The sequence below is a fragment of the Lepus europaeus genome, chromosome 4 (assembly GCF_033115175.1).
Source record: "Lepus europaeus isolate LE1 chromosome 4, mLepTim1.pri, whole genome shotgun sequence".
NCBI lineage: Eukaryota > Metazoa > Chordata > Mammalia > Lagomorpha > Leporidae > Lepus > Lepus europaeus.
The window spans coordinates 126,958,199-126,973,008 of NC_084830.1; the positions used below are offsets into that span (position 1 = coordinate 126,958,199).

The window sequence follows — 14,810 nt, forward strand, 5'->3', positions numbered from 1 at the left end:
TATAATATTCATCCTTTAGCTCACTATAAGATGTACCCAGAGGTTTAGATGACAGTGGCCACAGGTACAATGTCAACAGCACTTCCTGTGGTTCCATCCTGTGCAAAGGAAGAAGTTTGCATGTACCTCTACCATTTAATTCTCAACACACACCATTTGGGACACAACTTACTACCATCTCTATTTTCCAAAAGAGGAAACTCAGGTTTAATGAACTTTGTCACATTTACACAAGTTCTAAGTGGTAGATTCAGGATCCAATCCCAAGCAGCCCCATGCCTGAGGTCAAGCCTATAACCACTACTGTAAAGATTCAGAGGAGTAATTAGGGTTTGGTGGGGGATATCAAGAAGGCAGCATCTGCAAAGGGAGAAGAAGTTGAGCAGGAAAGATGGGAAAAGTGGCTTCACACAGAGAGAACAACAGAGCATAGAAGCTGTGTGGAGCTGAGGCCTCAGGATGAAGTGCAATCTGGTTTTGCAAGAGGCATGGCTAAGCCAGGAATGAAAAGGCAATGTGTCTTAGATAGGGCCTTGGGTCATACTAGGGATCATCTCTTCCCATCTTGAGGTGGGAGAGCATGACCTAGAGAAAACAAGTGATTCACTCAGTGGGCTGGGTGTAGGTAGAGACTGAGATGCTTTGTGAACTCCTTTATACCTCCCAAACCTTTGACAGCTGGCCCTGGTTTTCCTCCTGGCTGGGACTCCACTCTGATTCCAGCAGGCACCATGCTTTCTCATTCTGAGTCTCTTTCTCCTTAAGCCATTGGACATACACAATGGCTGTCATTACCTGGTTTGTGGCTTCAGTGTTAGTGTCCTTGACACCATCTATTTTCTATTGGGGACCTTGGGTTTAATTCAACTGGTATCTCCTGCAAATACAACTAGGGTAAAAGTCTTGGTAACTGGCAAATATGATTCAGTCTCCACATTATCTAACGCCTATTCAAAACCATCAGGCTTGCCACAGGAGTCTGAGCATAGCATCCCCATCAATTCCCATGCTTTCATGTTTCCCTCTGTAGAACTCAGTACTTCTTTCCTGATGCACAGCTGGATCCCTTGATTAAAGATGCTGTATTTCAAGAAATAAGGGGGTTCTTTCCAGAAAAATATGGAACCTAGAAAGATATAGTCAGCTGTGAGTAGGTCTTTCTGGATAGAGATGTGGGGAACAGCTTTGTTATGGTTTTGCCCCCACCCCATTCATGCCATGGCTTTTCCAAAGTATGTGAAAGGAAAGGAAAACACAGCAATCAGATTTTATGCTTGAAATCCAAGATGGAGAAGGGGGAAGAAGGAAATACCTTTCTAAAAAATATAAATATGGTGTTCCAAATGGCTCTAAATGCATTCAGTGAGTGCAGTGGTGTTTTGTACCCTTTACCATCTATCAAGGGGTCTCAGACTGGTGACCCAGAGGCTGAAGCTTGGCATGAATTTCTTTGATCTGCACCAGTTTCTCAGGGTAATAACTGTCCAGAGTTGGCTGGGTCTACCCTCTTTCGCTGATGGATGCTCAGCTCACTCGAGCTGGTTTCCGTTCCGTTGTTGCTGCTGAATTTTATACTTATTATCTGTGGGATCCTGGCTATGCTCCTGCCCTCCACTGGAAGTGCTTTCAGATTGGGATGGGGGTGTTGATTGTGTATTTTTGCTATTTATTGTCTCCTGTCTCCTCTCATTGAAATGTCAGCTCTACGAAGGCAGTGATGTCTGTCTGGCTTTGTTCAGTGTTATCTCTCATGGCACCTTGAGCCATGTTTGCCATGCAACAGGTGCTAAAGAAACATTTGGTGAGTGAACACCTGAAAAAATTGATTTTAAACTTCTCTTTCAGCTGTGTGAAAACCTTCTGGAAATTTACATAATGTGATTTTAGAGAGATAAAAATTGTTTCCTTGTTAACATGTTCAAATTGTGGACTTTCAGAACAACTCAGAGAGAAGAATTCAAATTTCCCTTTGTTGGTGGCCAGACTGCTGGCTGAAACACAGGGGATGACGTATTTGTTTGCATATCCAGTGAAGGCTCCTATCCTCCTATCACTGCATTCATCTTAAGCCCACTTGTGGGGCTTCTGAAACTTCTCTTTTCCTTCCCGAACATCTGTGACACTGTTCAGTATCAGATCCTGGCTCTGGGTCTCACCATCAGATAGCACAGGATTAAAACTGAAAGGGTGTGGGGCACTGAGCTGGAGCCCTCTGCGATGAGGGTACCTCTTTAACTCCGCACTACCAAGACCCCTTTTCCCCCAGGCTTCTCCATGGGGCCATTGCTTTTCTAGATTTAGATGACTTTAGTAAGGAGAATGAGAGGCAGTAGGAGGGCCCAGCAGGAATAGAGAAAAGTGGAAAATCTTGATTTCAGCTTATAGAACTCTCCCTTTTGTTCCTGATCGGGGACTGTATGATAATTTTCTCCACCTGGTGAAAACATATATGCTCAGCAGGTATCTCAGGTGAGGGAGTGATGTCACGTTGGTGATCTCCTTGAACCTTGTATCATGTTCCTCCCCCTGCCCACTCCCACCCGAGGCCAGCTGATTTGCTTGTTGGGAGCCCTATAACTGACTCATCATGGGAACAGGGTGGCCATGGAGTAAAGCCCATGTTGATAACGAATGACAGCCTGACCTTTGCATTCACACATGAATTCCATAGCAACCAATATGCTGCTGGCGTTGGGAGATTATGAAAAACCCTCCCCCTTCCACCTCCTGCCCTCTCATTCCTCCTCCTCCCCCAGAGAAAGCCATGAAAACTCATTGCTCTTGCTCATCTTGATGTTGCTGAAGTGTTGTTGGGGAGGGAAGGAGGCTCAGAGATAGAAATAGCCTGAAATTATAAAATAGCTTAAATTTTGAAAGCACAAACTCCATTTAGCCCAAAGCGTTCATTGTTGCAAGAAACATGTCACATAGATGTGTGGATGGCAGTAAGGAAAGAAATGTGCATCCATGCTCTGAGTCCTGAGATTAGGAACTGGGCTTTCTATTAGGATGCCCTACATCAGAATCACCTGGGACATTTGTCCAAATGCAGAGATTCTCTGATCCCACCCCAGATCTGTGCAGCTGGAAACTGCCGTCGGAAGGAGACCTATACATATTTTACAGCCTCCTTTCTCCCTTCTGCCCCAGGGTAGAAGGTCATTAACGTCTCAAAGTTATTGAACCATGGTGCTTTCTGAGGAAGACAGAAGTACAGAAATGAAGGTCCATGGGGCAGCCAGAAATGGTTCCAACAATAAACTTTGATCCCAGGGTCCTCGCCTGCTCCCGTGAGCAAGGCCCTGGCACAGAGAATGGTTATTGTGCCTATGGAAGGCAGTGGTCTTTCTGGTGACCCTGCCTCCTCCTGCAGGCCAGGTTATCAGGAAGTGTCACAAAGGGGTTCACCACAGTATTTTTGCTTCGCCTGCTTTTCCCTCAGCTGCTAACAAACAAGGCCAGCACAGTCAGTTTTCCTGTAGGCCCAGAGGCCTTGGGTTGAGACTGCCTGGTAGGGTAGCATCCTATCGGGCATCAACAGGCCAGGCACAGGTAGTATCTGTAAGACTTTAAGGAAATCCATCCCCCCTGCTCTTGGGCCTCAGTTTCCTAGAGCGTCCTGATTGCCTGCCTCAGAACCAAAGGTCTCTGGAAGCATGGGTCCACGTTTTCCAGATGCTCCGTTCCTCACGGGCTCATCCTTGAATCTCCCTCTTTTCATCCTCACAAGTCCAGTCTCTCAGCAAGTCCTGTCAATTGCAGTTTGAAGTAAACCATAAAACATGTCCACGACCATCATTATGATTTCCATCACTGTAATTTCCCCGGATGGCCGTGAGAGCCTCTTGCTTAGTCCTTCTGCTTCCACTCTGGACGCTTCTCAGCCCTAATTCATTTCCCTCAAAGCTCCCCAGAGTGGCATTTTGACATGCAAATCAACCCTTCTCTTGCTTAAAGCTGTCCAGTGGCTGTCCACTGCATTCTGAGTAAAACTCTTTATTGACGCTAAGGCCCCAGGGTCTTGCATTAGGTGGCCTCTGTCTTCTCTTCTCTGATAGTATTTCAAACCCCTGTTCGCTTCATTCACCACAAGCCAGACAACACTGGTTGCTGCTCCAGGCCTTGAGAACACTAAGCTGTTTTCTACCTGAGGTCCTATGCACAAGGCTGTTTATGTCTCTCAGCTCTCCGCAAGTCTAGCTCCCTCCTCCCCTTCAGCTCCACAGGAAAGCCTTCCTGGAACACTCTGAGTAACTCGGCTTTAATTCCACTTCCTTTATTATCTATTGCAACAGCAGGTTCATTTTATTCATAGCACATCACAATTTATACTTTCACAATGGCTTGTTTAATGTCTGTCTCATGCCACTGTTCTGCCAGCTCCTGGAAGCAAAGGCTCCTACCCCCAGTCTCCCTCATCGATGTATCTTCATAGATTGCATACCTAGAACCATGCTGTGCATGTTGTGGTAGTCAGTAATGAATGTTGAGTGAATAAATGATGTTGGTCATAAATAGAGGGAAAAGTTAGGGGAACCAAAGATAAATTTTGTTTGTGATGATTTTTGTTCCCCCATTAATATGTTCCTTCTGAGAATGTTTTTATGTATGGAAAAAGGAATCTAAAGTAGCTGCTAAAATAGTTCTTTGGGTACAAGAAGCAGGCTGACAAAGCAGGCAATTCACGGATGGCTTTTTAATCTCACTATCAACCTAATGAAGAAAATTTGTAATCTTTGATCACAGCTAAGCTGAATTTTAATGTTTAATGTTAAAACAGGCTATACAAAATCAATTTATCATATAAACATTTCAAAGGCAGGGAGGAGGAGTCTTTAAAGCATTTCGGTAGCATTTCCTGGCATACATCAATGAATGTGTTAATTAGATTATTTGATCTATTCCTGGTACTAAGGGAGGAGATTTCCACTTGTGACATAGTGACCAAGGCTGCTGACTGCCCGTCCGCCGCTCCTGACATCTGTTCCTACCTCCTCTGTGCCAGCAGCTGCAGTTCCTAAATTCTTAACTTCCCATCTTCCTTGCCATCGGAAGTGATCATGGGCCATTGTTTTGACCCATGAGATAGAAGCTGATGTCTGCTAGGAGTGGGGACTATTTGTTAAGGTTTGTTTTCCTGATCCAGTGAGACAGAAAAGCTGGGAGTACTTCTTGTCCTTCATTCTGCTTGAACTTGAACATGAACAGGTATCTAGGCGCTCCCATCTTGGGAATAAGAACAAAAGGCCAAGATGACCACAGAATAGTTAATCCTGATTTCACTGACTCAAAAGCCACTGTTTTCTACACATTTCTTACAGCGTGAGAAAGATCACCCCCATCTGTTCATTTTATTGTGGCCAGGCTTGATTTGCAACTTGTAGAGAACTACATTTAGCCATATTTTGTTGGTTTTAATTTGCTAGATGTTAATGTTAAATTTGAAGAATTAGAAAGAGGTGCAGATATTTGTGTATGCATATAGTTACATGTAATTCAGAGGGAGCCTAGTCTCCCAATACTAAATTATTGAGGTTTTATGGCATATATTTTTAGGAAGAGTTATTTATTTATTATTAGAAAGTCAGAGAGAGAGAGAGAGAGAGAGAGAGAGAGATATCTTCCATCCGCTAGTTCACTACCCAAATGACTGTAACAACCAGTGCCAGGCTGGCCTGAAGCTAGGATCCAGGAGCTTCATCAATGTCTCCCTCATGTGTGCAGGGGCCCAAGCACTTGGCCCATCTTCTGCTGCTTTCTCAGGCACATTAGCAGTGAGCTGGATTGGAAGAGGAACAGCTGGGATACCAACTGGTGGGGATGCTGGCTGTTCAGGTGGTGGCTTAACCTGCTGCGCCACAGTGCCAGCCCCAAAGATTTATGGCATATTCTTGAAATAAGTAGCAGGAACAATGAACTAAAGCCCATTTGGAGGGATGTTTAACATATGCAAATACTTTCCACTGTAACACCCAGTGAGAGGCTTATGAAACTTGTTGACTTCATCAGGAAATATATAAACAACAATAACAATAGCAACAGTTTCTGCTGGCATTGATCATTGTCTGGTTGGTCTTTGGTCTTTCCTGTTCACCATTTTAGCATCATTACCTCCTGTCTGGCCCAAGGTAAGATACAATATATCTCTTTTCCCCTCCCCACCCCTCCGCACCTCCCTCCTCTTCCTCCCCTCTCCCCCCGCTCCATCTCTTTGTCCTCTCTTTTTAGAAATTATCTATTTTATTTGAAAACCAGAAAGACAGAAGGAGACATCCTATTTACTGATTCACTTCCCAGATGCTTAGTACTGCTGGGGTTGTGCCAGATTGAATCCATGATCAGGAAACTCAATCTAGGTCTTCTGTATGTTTGTCTGGGACACAGGTAATTGAGCTATTACCACTGCCTCCCACGGTGTGCTCTAGCAGGAAATTGGAATCACAAGTGGAGCCAGGATTTGAACTCAGGCACTCTTGTATGGGATGCAGCCATTCTGAGTGGCATCTCAACCACTAGGTCAGATACTCCTCCATGTCTTTTCTGTTTATATGTATTTTCAAGAAACATAAATTCTCTTGAGGTTGTTTCTACAGGCTCCTCAACTCTGGGATTAGTTAGGGTGGGCTTGACAAGGAGAAGTGCACTGAACTTGATAAAACTCCTGGGCTGGCAGTTCATGCCTGTGTCTGTCAGACCCTTTCATCTAAAGCCACAGATCCTTTCCCCCAGTACCTATAAGAAGGAACTAGGTATTGCTGGTCTCTGGAGTGAACCTCCAGTTATTTTCTTAGTTCTTGGACTTCCCCAGATGTGGATACACAGCTTTCAAGTCAGTGTAATCAATGACACCCTACCTTCCAGTGAAGCTTAGTCAACCAAGAGATAGAATTACTAATATAATTTTAAAAGCATCCATTTTAAGTGCTTCCAATGTGAAGACTGGGCATTGTGGTTCCACATGTGTTAATTTCTTGCAAACCTTGTCAGAATACTTCAGGTAGTGATGATTCCTATTTTTTCAGTGCAGTGACATAGGCACGTAGTAGAATTGTTTGAGCAAAGCTACGGAGGAGGAAAGTTGGGTGCATTGCTGTTTAGTCTCATCTTCATCTCAATGTCAGCTCCTAAAATACCCAGGTGGAAACCCCAGAAGTCCAGCAAACACAGTTTTCAAGTCCTCTTGCAGCCACAGGTCCCAAACTCAAATACCCTCTGGGACCAGCTGAGTTACACAGGAATGAAGGAAGTCAGCTGGGGCTGTGGGGAAATGGCAAATGCATGGGTCCCCTAAAGAAGGTGGCTGCCACTCATTTGTGGATAAGCATTGCCAAACTCTGCATGGGTAAAACAAAAGAAGATGTGCTGACAGAGGATTTGGTTTGTGAACCATGAACTTGAGGACTCCGGAGAAATGGTGGGGAATTTGAACACATACCCTAATGTGAGACCACAGGGGTGCTATAAATAGGTAAGATGCCCCAGTGAGGGAAATAATGGAGAAAAACAAATCCTTGGATCTTTTCTGACAAGTGCATTATTTGATGTTATACTAACTAGATAAAAATCATTTCTGCCCACTGTTTATTCACTGGCATGGCTTATTTTTAAGCAAGTCCTTTCCCTGCCTGGTTCTTTCCACTTTTCACCATGTGTTTGCCAGTATTGGCCAAGCATCCAGTCTCACACCTCCTCTCCCACGTTCCCCCTCCCCCAGCTGACTGTCTCCTTATTTAAAGAAAAACAAGATTATAATGGTGCATGATGAGACTTTCTAAATTATACAGCAGTCAAAATAAGTCCTGGGGGAAGCTTGTTAGGAAATTTTACTCTGTTGCTGCTCAGGAATATTGGTCTTCATCAATACCCAATTGCTAAACATAGACAGGTGGTAAAGATATGTCCAGTGCAGCCCCATGAGGCCTTGATATTGATGCATTCATGCCCCCAGAAATTCCGGGAAAGCCAAATTGTAAGCCATGCCCTCCTGCATGCTTTTGAGATTTGGTAATCTACAAACAATGCCTGGTAGAAAAAAGTGGTCATAGACATTAAGCAACCAGAAAAGGAAATAGAGCCAGGGCTTATTCATCAGGTAAATCGGAAGCAATTTGTGGTGTTAACATTCCAGAATGTAGTTGAAAGAACATTACATATAAAGACAGGAGGTAAGGAATGTGGGAACTGTTATAGATTGGTAGTCTTCAAATTTCTTTGCCCCTGCCCCCCCTCCCCCGCCTTTCCTTTCCTTTCTACCCTTCCTCCTTTGTTAGCTTCAGAATCACCATTTTCCAAAATAGATTATATTCCAAGGCCCAATAGCTAACACAGACAGAAAGGAGCCACTCTGGTTTCATGGGGGAGGCTGAAACTCTACTATTCAGTTACCCTAGTGCTTTTAATGCAATACGAAGCATCTTTGAGACCTGCCCTTTTTTGTATCATAGGATACAAATTTACATCACTAGTAGAGCTAGATTATTTGCAAGGTCTATCTTAAAACCAAAAAAGATGATCATTTTCTCTTTAAGATGAAGGAGCCAGTGTCTGGTAGGCAGAGATGACCTGCTCAGGGCCACAAAAAAAGCCCACCTGCTACAGGGAGTTGGCAAGATAGTCAACATTCATGTGTTCTCTCATTTGTAAAAGGAAGTGAAATGAGAATTCTACCTCATGTTTCTGTGGGGATTCGGTGAGATGGTATACACAGAGCACTCAGGATCTTCTTTGGCATATGATAGGCGCTCAGTAAATCTTAGTTATGCTATACTCTCCCCTCAGTCTTTCCTGTACTTTTCAACTACAGAACATTGGAGTCATGGATAAGCCTATTAATCTTGACAGAACACATCAACCAGAGAGCAGGCAGAACTAGCCCAGCCACAGGGGAGTCTAGGTAGTCCACCGCATGCAACAAACAGTTGGCAGTAAATAATTGGAAAGCTGAATACAGAAAAGTATGGACAGAATTCTTATCTCTTAAATGTCTTAGTATTTTTTTTTTTTTTTTCTGAGTGAAAAATAGCATTGAACAAAAAAGGTTGAGAAGAGCTGACTGACCTGGGAGAAATGTCGCAGCCTTGCTGCATGAAGGCTCCAAGGGAGAACCACAAGCTGTTGAATATTCCAAACTCATTGGACTGGTCACTGGTTGTCTGGTCACGCCCTTCCTCAAACTCTTCACTGTGCCATTCATAGGGGCTGAAGCGGCTGACCAGAAAGAGGACGACACTCACTCCGATGTAGGCAAAAACAATGCACATCCAAATCTCGTAAGCCAAAGGATCAAGGAAGGAGAAGACTCCCGGCTTGGACTTTTGTGGTTTTTTGATCATGATGGAGATTCCCAAACTCATAAATGGCTTGGAGAAGTCTATAACCTCTTCCCGGACCAGGGTGATAGTTAAGGGTGCCACTGCCACGTCTGCTCTCTGGAAAAAAAAATAAATGCGGTTGAATTTGGTTTTCTTATTTCTCTTTTCACTGTGAACATTCTTTTGTATCTTAAAGGATGTGAGAGTATGAAAGAATCTTAGAAGTCCATCCCTTCTTGCTCTGTAACGTGTTTCTGAAATAGATGGCCACCTCAATAGCTTACAGGAGCGGTTAGCCCATCATTCGATGTTCTTAATTGTTAGATGCTTCTTCCTCATTCTTCAAGGAAGGAGCTTTTGTGATATCTACTGCTTTGGCAGCCAGCAGTCATGCCTCCTTTCTCTGGTGGGAGAACCACTCTTGCCCCATTCTCAGTTCTGCCTTCAGGTTGGAATAGGGCTGATCACACAGGTCACATGAGAAAGCACATGACCCAGTTTGGCCAATCAGCATACTTTTCTGGCCGAAAGATTCATTCATGGATGCACAGGACTCCAGGGGGTTTAGTTAGAATGATACCTAAAAGCCACAGCTGAGAGGTGAAGGGGGTGATCCCTGCTACAATCAATTGGGCCACTCTAAATTCAGGTCCGGTCCTGGGACCCCTTCAAGGAATGTGAGTCAATATATTCCTGTTTGTCACCAGAAACATGAGTCAATCCTCCTGTTTGCCTAGGCAAGTTTGAATTGAGTCTTTAACCTGCCACCAAGATCATTTTTGCTAACAAGGCAAATCTAATTCAGTGAGCACTTTTTTATGTCCAAGCTCTAGGCTGGGAGCTCTAAGTAAATTAGAATCTCCACAATCTCCACATTCAGGTTAGAATTAGAAACTAGTAGGACAGATTTACACACACACACACACACACTTACTTTTCCATTCTACATGGTAGACAGGATATGTGCTGTTCAAGAGATAAACAATACACAGAAGACCAGGGAGGGGATTCATTCTGGCTGGAGAGGCCAGGGAATGCCTCATGAAGGAGGTGACATATAAATTGGCATTGGCAGAATGGTGGGGCTTTCTTAGGTTGTTCTGGGATGGAACAGTATTTCAAGAGGAAGGATCTTTGTGAATACAAGCTGTGTGGCAAGATGGTAAAGTAGAATCAAAACTACTTTTGTTTCTCAAGAAGCTGGCTAAGAAATAACACAGTTAATTCAATATTTAAATTTCAAAGCCAGCAGATAGATAAACATGAAGAGTATGCTCATTCTTGGACATGGAATTATCAGGTCTCATTCTGACTTTCCTATCTTCATAAAATGGCAAAAACACTGGTAGCCACTCAGTAAAATTCCACTGCTCTGTTGGCTTGGGATCAAGAGATCCTGGAAACCCAAGAGAGTTTCTGTGGACAGATGTCACAACATTGCTTTCTGAGATGAGAGACATACCTATGCAAATCTATTTGAGGCGAATGGTGTCTCATGATGCTGTGTCCCTAACAGTCCAGATGTGAGTCTGATGACAAATGCTGTATGGACAAGGGCCCTGCTCATCCACCCACCCACTGGCTGGCTGTTGCTTAGAACAGATCTCTGGTTACACTCTTTGGCAGGGATTACTGAGAAAGTGCTTAAATGGAATGAAAAGCTTGGCTTCAGAATGACTTAAATTCTCATTTACAGAAAGAAATTTTCCATAAAGCAATGTGAAGTCAGTTGTGAATTTCATAGTAATATTGTTTTCTCTTTCCTTAATACTCTATAATATTAACAATTTTTACCAATACTTACTAACTAGTCAAGGGAGAAGATATCCACTCTTTTCTCTGTAACTTAGCATAGAAAGGCAATGGGGGAGCAATGAAACAGAAGTGACTTGCAAGAATTGACCACAGATTATCCAGAAGGTAAATAAATGAAGGTGAGTGCTGAAAGTTGTAAAGGGTATGGAACAAACTTTTAATGTTTCTGATATGAGTTTATAAAAGGGATCGTAGATTGCAGAATTATAGAACCCCATCATCTTAGTTCTCAGTTCTTATAGAAGTTCAAAAATGTGTTCTATGAAATGTAATTTCTGAATGAATGTTAATAAGCATAACATGAAAATAAACTTATTTGAGAAATATGCATTTAAACAGATTACTTTGGGGCAAGACTTCTTAGGAATTTTAAAAGACCTTTCATTATGTACCGAGAATTTCTAAGAGTGGTAAAATTTCCAAAATTATTTGCCATAGGGCATTTCCCTAAAGGAAGCCCTGTGTATAGGACAAACATATAGTGAAAGAGAGTAAGTTTAACCGCCTTGTTTTACAGAGAAGAAACTCAGGTCCTGTACAGGAACATGGTTTGTGCAAAGCAGCAGTATTTTAGCTTGTTCAACCTTGACTGACATTAAGAGCTGAATTTTACCATTGAGGTAGTTAGTATAGCTTCACAGTGTTGGTCAAGAGCAGAGCTGATCTAAGACATGGCCCTTCTTTGCAACTTGCTGACCCCGCAGCCTTAAGTGAAACAGTTGTCTTCTGGGATAACAATTTCCTTATTAAACAGAGACAAAATAATATTCTTGTTTTACCTATATCATGGAGTCGGTGGTGAGGGTCAAAATAATTCAAATACAGGGCCGGCACTGTGGCATAGTGGGTAAAGCCACTGTCTGCAATGCCGACATACCATATGGGTGCCAGTTCGAGTCCTGGCTGCTCCTCTTCCAATCCAGCTCTGTGCTATGGCCTGGGAAAGCAGTAGAAGATGACCCAAGTCCTTAGGTCCCTGCACCTGTGTGGGAGACCTGTAAGAAGCTCCTGGCTCCTGGCTTCGGATTGGTGCAGCTCTGGCTGTTGTGGCCAATTGGGGAGTGAAGCAGCGGGTATAAGACCCCCCACCCCCGCCTGTCCTCTGTCTGTATAACTCTGCCCTTCAAATAAATAAATAAATCTTAAAAAAATTAAAAATAATTCAAGTACAGGAGATTGCTGTGAGGTCTGAACATTTCACAGGCTCTGAAGTTGACATCTTAGGACGATGGTTTTTAAACTTGAGTATGCATCATAATCACCTGGAGGGCTACGAAAAACAGAGGGCAGATCTAGAGGGCCTGGGATGAGAATCTGCATTTCTACCAAGTTCCCAGTGTTGCTTGTTCTGCTGGACCAGAGGCCGCAGTCTGAGAATCATTGACCCTGGAGATCCCCCAATGAAATGTTTGATGCCCAGAAACTCTCTTGGGAAAACAAAATCCAACTTTGATATGGCAGAAGAAAGCAAAAATGGATAGAATTGTCAGGGATGGAGATCTCCTCTGAGCCAGGCACTGCATAGGTGAATACTCCCACACAGCCCTGAGATAAAGGATTCCCCTTCCCCATATTAGAGGTGAGACCCTGGGAGGAGGTCACTGGCTTACACGAGTCATGTAGTCAGTAAACTGGCAGAGTTGGAACTCAAATCCAGGTTTCTGTTGGTAACACTACCTTTCTGCTTGGCTGTGGCAAAGGACAGAGTGGAATTATACCTGTGAATAAGGCACAAAAACCTATGCATGTAAGGAGCAGATGCTGTATGTGTAGGAAGGGGCACCCCATTCTCTTGCTGAGGAACCTTTTGCTGTGGTCTCAGTTCATACCGGCTTTTCAGTCCAGGATGTGGTGTGATTTCTACAGAAGCACTGTGTCCCACTGTGGGGTACAAAAGCCAGGGCTGCATGTTCTGACTATGCTACCATCAGCTATGTGTTCCTTAGGAGTTATCTAAGCTCCCTGGATCTCAGGGTTCTCATCTATAAAGTGCAGAAAATTATCTTATTTTCCATATGCAGTTGATGTGAGCAGTAATTGAAAGAATGTGAGTAAAGTATTTAGCATAGGTCCTGCCACATACCACATGAAGTGTCATTAGTGATAAAAATAAGGCAGAGTTAAAGGCAGAAAAGAGAGACTGATTGATAGCTGTTTATAAGGCACAGAAAGAATGAATTTGGAGGCCTTCCCATGAATTTTCTTGACCTCACTGGTGGTTTGTGATTAAGAGATACTTCCCTAGATCCCTTTGTTCTTTCCCAGGGGAACAGAAAAACAAAGTCAAGGTAAAATTAAAGAGGATGTTCAATAGGTGCACCATGGAGTGTTCAGAATACAGAATACTGGGTGGAGAGACAGGCCTGGTGAAAGCTGGGAAGTTGGGTCTGGGATAGCAGCCGAGCCATCCAGCTTGTTTGCGCTGTAATGGGCCAATGACTCACTGCTGGCGACTGGGGGATTTGCCCATAGAAGGTTCGATACCTTTGTTCTGCGCGGATCACGGGCTTTTTACTAAGAACCGCATTACATGAGGTGAAGGTGAAGATAATGCTGGAGAAGGTGAAAAGTTCATAACAGTTGCCATGGGGATGACCTTAAGCGCGTGGTGGAAGTTCCCATGGAAACCAGCCTGCAAATGCAGCCTAAACCATCCAGGTCTCTATCTTTCATCAGTGGAGTGAGAGGGAGTAGAAGGAAGCAGAACAGGGGAAAGATGAGTTTATCCATTCCTGAACTCATTAGTCACCTGCACAGTTCAGCTCAAAAGCCACCTCCCTGAGGCAGTTGTTCTTTAGTCAATCTTTTCCTTCTTTAAATTCCCTTTGCATGTTTCCCATAGCCATGATGACACCATTTGCCCTGATATGAGACAGTAAGATTTAAAGTCATCTGACATGGTTGCTTTATTCTGACCAGAACTGAATGTAGACCTGGGTTCCCTGGGGCTCTGCAAATGCTTCAGCTCACAGAGCCCGCCTGGAATTTTCTACATGTGGGTGTGGAGCCAGGGCAGCAGAATTTTTCCATTGCCTTATAGTTATCCTGATGACTCCTCAATCTAAGGCCTCAACAGAAACCAGCAGTGTTTTCTTACTCTGCTCTTAGACTTTACTACTTCCACTACTGTCTTATTTATATTTTGTAATTCCTGGGATGTTTTTCTTTCTGTTTGAATACGGGCAGTTTTCAAGTTCCATATCCTTTCATTCATTTTTTTAAAGAGTTATTTATTTGAAAGGCAGAGTTAGAGAGGGTGAGACACTGAGAGAAAGGGAAAGGGAGGGAGGGAGGGAGGAAGGGAGAGAGGAGAGGAGAGAGATCTTCCATCTGCTGGTAGGACTTTAACAGCAGGGACACACAACCATCAAATGGTTTCCTGTTAAACCCTCTTCTTCTGTCCTACAGTATCCCATCCTGGGGGGAACTTACTCCATAGACTAGCTCTCCCACCATTCCATTCCAGGCCTTTGTATCAGGATCTCGAGCTCCATATTTCCCGTCACTGACGATCTCAAGACGATAGGAGTAGCCCACATGCTTGGCAATCTCTGCTGCCAGTTCTACACAGTAGCCCTCGTAGCGGTCATTGCCCTCAAACTGGTTGGCATTCTTCTTGAGCATCACATAAGGGTCTTCCTGGTAGAGAAAATAGAAGACAGAGAATCTGGGTTATGGGTTAAT

At 43.7% G+C, this 14,810-nt stretch overlaps 1 protein-coding gene across 4 annotated transcripts in view; it reads right to left on the reverse strand.

The window, feature by feature from the left end:
• Positions 1-14,810, reverse strand: part of GRIA1 (glutamate ionotropic receptor AMPA type subunit 1) — a 322,608-nt gene that overhangs the window by 80,135 nt on the left and 227,663 nt on the right. For all 4 annotated transcript variants that reach the window (XM_062189705.1, XM_062189704.1, XM_062189703.1 and 1 more), the window contains 2 exons: positions 14,559-14,765; positions 9,058-9,428 (listed from right to left, as the gene is read on the reverse strand). In XM_062189705.1, the coding sequence (XP_062045689.1) occupies positions 9,058-9,428; positions 14,559-14,765 (578 nt within the window). The remainder of the gene's footprint in view (positions 1-9,057; positions 9,429-14,558; positions 14,766-14,810) is intronic.